The following is a 6,355-nucleotide window of genomic DNA, read 5'->3' as shown; positions in this document are numbered from 1 at the left end:
AGTATACGTAAACTACAAATGTTTTAAATAAAGTTTTTGTTGAAGTAACATGAGAGCCTATTTTATTAAGTTGTATACATCTTTCAAATTTAAGAGGAATTTTGATCATCCTATCCATGAAATGTTGAATTAGCATGTTGAGAAGATTTTCATAGCCGGGTTCCAAAAATGTTCCTAGAGCCTAGAGGTGGATACAAGTGCGGGCTGGCCCAGCCCGACTTGGGATGGCCTGCACCCTAGGGTTGAATTTTTGTCAGCCCGGCCCAACTCATCACTAATCGGGCGCTTCAAATTAATTACAGCTCCATGAAAAAAATTACCTAGTCTGCCTAGCCAACCCCATCATGGGTCGGTCCCCATTCCACCTAGCCCCTAACTAGCTCGACACATTTCAACCCGTGTTTAGGGCTCGGGCCATCTAACATTGCAGTTCTTCCTAAGATCCACCTCTAAGCCCATGTTCTTTTGAACTTAATTTTAGTTCAGTTTCATTCAGTTCAGTTCTGTTCAATTCAGTTCTTCTCTTCACAAATTAACTTTTATTCCTGTTCAGTTCAGCTCCATTAACTTTAGTTTAGTTCATTTTAGACAGTTTCAGTACAAAAGAAGTAAAGAACGTCGTCTAAATGTATCTACCAAAATGGTAATAGAACTGAAGTAAGTCCGCATAAATGTAGATTCAGTAATATTGACTAATCCTCTCAAAATCATCAGTACGTCTTATGAGACCGTCTCCCATTAATCTAGTGTGAGACATAATAGAGAAGAAAGAAATTCAGTGGATCCCTCACCCCATCATGTGAGAGCTATCTCAATAACGCAATTCCGGAGTTTTTATGCAAATTCATTAGACGACCTGATCATATACTAGTATCCTATATATAATTCAATAAAACGGATGAGTAATTTTTAACGTAGTGCTCGAGTGTTGGCAATTTTTTTTTATTATGCATTAATGGAGGGAAGGAAGAATCGACTAATACCGTTGGCAACACAAGCTTGACTATGAATGGGACGTGGAGCTGTTTTAAATAACGAAGACCCGTTCGTGCGGAAGGTTCTACAAGTACAACCACGTACGTAGGTTCATGGATAAACTCCAATTCAATTGTTATCATCTAGCTGCATTATTTTTGCAATACAATTATTTGATTGCATTGAATTATTTGAAAAATAATGATATTAATGATGGCAGCCTCAATTATTTGATTGCATTGAATTATTTGAAAAATAATGATAATGCGATAAGTCAGAATATATAGTCGCTCTAAAATACATTCAATTTTATAAGAATAATAATATCTTAAATGGACAATAATGTTTACCGTTTACGTATCAGCATTATTGTCCTCATAAATGAACAATAATGCTGATAATGAGGGTTAAAAAAGATGAGCGAGTTAAATGAAACTTTGCGGTGGTGGATGAATGCGAGCTAGTGAAGTTTATTGAGAAACGGTTTCTTGTGAAACGACGAGAGTTAAGAGCTCGTCGACCAAGAGAGTGACGGTGGGCCGCTTTGCGGATAAGTCAGAAAAGATTTACTCTATCAACTTCAAAAACAAAACCATAATTAACTTCATCCTAGATATTCCTCCTCTTTGCTGGCACATAGTTAACACACAAAGGAGTCAATCGCTAGATTAGGACACTTTCCAAAAATCCAGCTACAATGAAGCTGGCTTTTTCTACTTAATTAACATTTCATTCCACTTGTTTATTTAACAACTACTTCGTACAATGTAGATATCTCAAAATTGACCTGATATAAATGGCCCGACCCAAATACTTAGACCCGTGCCCTACCCAACACGCGAACTACAAACCCGAGATAGAACCATAACCTGAATTGACCTGATCAATATGACTCGACCTAGAGCTGGCCACGGGCCGGGCTCACCCCACTGAGCCCTTAAACGACCCGTGACAGGGGTGGGCTGGGCGGGCTGAGGGGATGTTCCTCGGACCGGTCTGTGGTGGATCTTAGGCGGGCCGAGTTGGCGGGACTATCTATTTTTTAATTTTTTTTTAATTTTGCCTAAAGTGGTGGGCCAAAGGGCGAACCTGGCTAGAAAAATAGAACCCGTCTCGCCCCGTATATAGTGCGGGCTGGGCCAAGCTGGTTATGACCCGTGAGCCGGGTTGGGCCGGATTGGCCCGTTGCTTTGGTCAGGTCTAACTCGGCCTGAATGTATATTGTTGCATACAGTTTCGAATTGACTCGATTCCATCCAAATTCTGTTAAACCCGAAAATAATCGAACCCAAAATAATTCAATTTGATTGATCCGTTTGCTAAGTTTAGTTTTTTTTGGTGTAAACCGGGGTGTCCACCGTCGACAACAGTGTATAATCCCCTCGCCGCGCGTGCTCTCACGAAGAGGTAAACGGCTGGCCAAAGAGTTTGCTCTATTCCCATTGATAGGGATCGAACCCCTGACCTCATGGTTAAGGGATGAGGTGAGCAACCACCACACCAAACACATTTGGTTTAGTGAGAAAGTGACAAAGTGACAATTGCAACTCAAGGATAACAACACGCTTATACATTAATACTATTAGCTCACCTAATTATATCCTTATCTTTCATTAAGCTTAACAACACGGTATTATTTAATTTTGGTTGCCACTAATTAGTGTGCTATTACTATTACGTGTGCCATACTTCTCCCTTTACCTGTACATTTATTTCTAAATTCTAAACACTTTAATTATTTTGCATGGATTGTATGTGGACCTCTTCCTAGCAACTTCCTTTACTCACACCTATATATACTTCCATTCACAAACTTCATTTCCTCAAATCATCCCTCAATATTCTATCCTCATACACTCATAATTAACAACAATGGCATCTTCACAAAAAATTATATTCCTTGCCACTCTTCTTACTCTTTTAAGTTTCACAATGGCGACGAGAATACTTACAGACACGTCACAGCCAATGGCGTTTCAATACCACAAAGGTCCCCTCCTGAGTGGCAAAATCACCGCGAACCTTATATGGTACGGGAATTTCAAACCAACCCAGCGTACCATAATATCCGATTTCATCACTTCCCTCTCATCCACCCAGGGTGAAACCAAACCATCGCTTGCCACGTGGTGGAATTCCATTGGCAAGTACCATCGCCTCGCGAATCCCAAGACACCAACCTCACTCAAACTCACATTAGGCAACCAAGTGATAGATAACAAGTACACCCTAGGCAAGTCCCTTACTAACAAGCACCTCATTGACCTAGCTTCCAAAGGTGGTCAACAAGTCAACGCAATCAACATTGTGTTGACTTCCGCTGACGTGGCAGTTGTAGGGTTTTGCTCAAGTAGGTGTGGGACCCATGGAACAACCACCATTTCCAAAAATACCCTTCATAAATCCCCTTACATTTGGGTTGGAAATTCAGAAAGTCAATGCCCAGGTCAATGTGCTTGGCCATTCCACCAGCCCATTTACGGCCCACAAGGCCCACCATTGGTTGCACCCAACAATGATGTGGGCTTGGATGGTATGGTCATTAACTTGGCTAGCTTATTAGCCGGGACCGTGACAAACCCGTTTGGAAACGGATATTTCCAAGGCCCAAAAGAAGGCCCACTTGAGGCTGCATCAGCTTGTACTGGAGTATACGGTAAAGGGGCGTATCCGGGTTACCCCGGTAATTTGTTGATCGATCCGACTAGTGGGGCCAGTTATAATACCAATGGAATTAATAAGAGGAAGTATTTGGTACCAGCATTGTATGATCCTAGTACATCTTCTTGTTCTACTTTGAACTAAGCCATGTAATGTAATGTAGATTTTCTACAAAGTTTTGTATAATGTATAGATATACTATATAGTTATGTTTAATTACCATGTAAAAGTGTTACATAAGTATGTACTCCATATAATATTAACTTTTTATTCAACTGAAATTGTAAGTAGTGTACATTGTTTTTCTTATTTCACAATAAGTTAAGGCTGGTAAATAGCAAGTTCAAAAGGTTTTCATCAGAACAAGAACCCCAAACTTTATACACAAATTTTCATTATAGACGGGAGATATTCTTCTATAGTTATAGACGGGCCAAATATTCACCCACTTTAAGCATAAGACAAGCAACAAGTTGCATGATGGGGTCCAAAAATGTCACAACTTTATGCGTATTTGATCTGTCTTTCAGTTTAGACGGATATATCCGTGATAGTGAGCCTAACTGAACTTTATAATGTATGCATACGTCATTATACATACAAATAGATTATAATTTGCTAGGTAAATGTCTATGTTGTAGTTGAATTTACACATAATTTTTTTTTATTTTTTACTTTGTCTTCAAACGGTCTTTGGAATCGGGGCTCTTAAATTTATTGAGAGCCCTGTAGAAAGTTTAATGGGTAAATTAAAATTTTGTAAATGAGTAACCCCACAAGTCCACAAGTGCATAGCGTAGTCAAAAAGGACGTGCGGCCATGCCCATGCCCATGCATGAGCTGAGGCGGGCGTATAAATGAAGTAGGCTGTTGGCTTGTCACTTGTGCAAGGCTGGCATTCTTTATGTACCTCTTGTTGTTGTCCATTTCATGGACACACACTTTCAATTCAATTCACTTAATTCCAAAAGCTGAGTCATTAGTTCTAAAATCGTCTGCATGCTCCACCTAAGCTTCTTACCTCATTCTCTTCTATTGTTTTCAGAGTTGTTGACCTTGCGCTGTTGCAAGCCTGGCATTCTCTATACCAACCCCTTCCTCACCTAATTAGTAACCCATTTGCCATAGAGGTGATCAAATGTCGGCTTTGGCCGACTATACATCTTTGCTCCATCAATATGTGTAGTAACGGGTTTGAGACAGATTAACATACTGGCGACTTAAGGTAAAACCTAACCTAAGCCGGCACTATCAAGTACTTCTATCAACAATGGAAATTTGCAATTTTGAAATTAAATTAAATTTAAGAATTTGAATTACCTTATCGGTTTGTACGAGTATCAAAGAAACTACAATGAGTCATGTGACGGATGAAAATATTTCTGACACTGATATCCATCGGGTAGGCTAGTATGCAACTAATCGCATCATATCTATTGCAATATCAGACTACAGATAAGAGATTCAATCAATGGTTTAATATCGTAATACCTCTGGCAAGCATCAGGCTTCCCGATTATATCACGCTGCACTGCTGCAGCCGAGTGGAATTGTGTTTTTCTCTTGAAACAAACTTAAAGGATGGATTTTGATGTTCCTGCAGTAAGCATCAGGTTTCCTGAAGTTTTCACCCCTGTAAATGCATCCAACACTAGGCAGCAACTTGTTAACCTTAAAAATCCGCCATACTACTATAATTCAGAGACCTACAATCGCGAGTGTACGCAAAGCGAACAATCAGACACTTGCAAAGGTTGGGTGTTGCATTCAGTTAACTGCATACACTGGTCTCAGCTGACTGACCCTTCCTATATAAACCAAATCATTTTCATTCACAATACATGCTTGATGCTCCATTTGGTACTCAATTTTCCGTCTGCAATTTTATCTTTGGCATTCAATTTCACACTACAATCCTCAAGACTGTCACTGGTTACACTTGTTTCTATTGATCGATTCTACTTTAGCAGTTCGACAACTCTCTCACTCGACTCCGGTGACTCGACCTATATCCTTTACTTACCATTACGGACCGACCACCTTAGTTGCCAAATTTCTATTACCTCATATGGAATGACAAGTTTCCAAGTTCAGGGGCGCTCAAAGACCCATGATCGCCTCCCTGTCATCAGCCCAACCAGAACGCCCACCATCTGATGCGACAAAGTGGAGTTCAATTGGAAGCTCAACCAGAACATCCAATGCGGCGACATAGTGGAGTTCAATTGGAAGATATTACTACTACTTAACAAACTCTAAGCGTCCCACTTCATTAATTACATTGGGATAGCTAATCATCAACGACACTTACTCCCTTGACGAATCCCTCATCACACATCAACTTGAGGTTTTGGCCTCAAAGGGCACTACATCAGCTTAATGCAAGAAACATAGTCTTAAAAGCACTTAATGAGGCTGTTGAGACATCTGTGTGAGCCGTGTGGGAGCCAAGAATCCTAAATTACAAGACCCTTTACATTTGGAGTGGCTGTTCAGTGCCTAAGATAATGTTCTTAGCCATTCCACTAGCACATCAACATTCAACAGGCCACAAAAACCACTCCTGGTTGTCCACGAACATCGTTGTGGGAAAGAACATGGTCATAAACCTGAGAAAAAACTTAGTTCCAAAGCCCAAAAGTTGGTCCCTAGACTCTAGAGGCCGCTTAAGTGTATCTAAGAGACGAGGGAAAGTGGCGTAATCTGGTTATGCAGGTTG

At 40.3% G+C, this 6,355-nt stretch overlaps 1 protein-coding gene across 1 annotated transcript; it reads left to right on the top strand.

Moving 5' to 3' along the window:
- Positions 1 to 2,814: 2,814 nt before the first annotated feature.
- Positions 2,815 to 3,911, top strand: LOC141585883 (protein PHOSPHATE-INDUCED 1-like). The gene has a single exon (XM_074406953.1). The coding sequence runs from the start codon at positions 2,848 to 2,850 to the stop codon at positions 3,778 to 3,780; it is 933 nt and encodes a 310-aa protein (XP_074263054.1). The 5' UTR covers positions 2,815 to 2,847; the 3' UTR covers positions 3,781 to 3,911.
- Positions 3,912 to 6,355: the final 2,444 nt, after the last annotated feature.

Source organism: Silene latifolia, chromosome 6, assembly GCF_048544455.1.
Source record: "Silene latifolia isolate original U9 population chromosome 6, ASM4854445v1, whole genome shotgun sequence".
Classification (NCBI taxonomy): domain Eukaryota; kingdom Viridiplantae; phylum Streptophyta; class Magnoliopsida; order Caryophyllales; family Caryophyllaceae; genus Silene; species Silene latifolia.
Note: the sequence above shows the minus strand (reverse complement) of the source record. Positions and strands in the feature narration are given on the sequence as shown.

Bases quoted from the DNA above. Each gene is read 5' to 3' on its own strand.
- LOC141585883 (XM_074406953.1), top strand. From the start codon at position 2,848: ATGGCATCTTCACAAAAAATTATATTCCTTGCCACTCTTCTTACTCTT.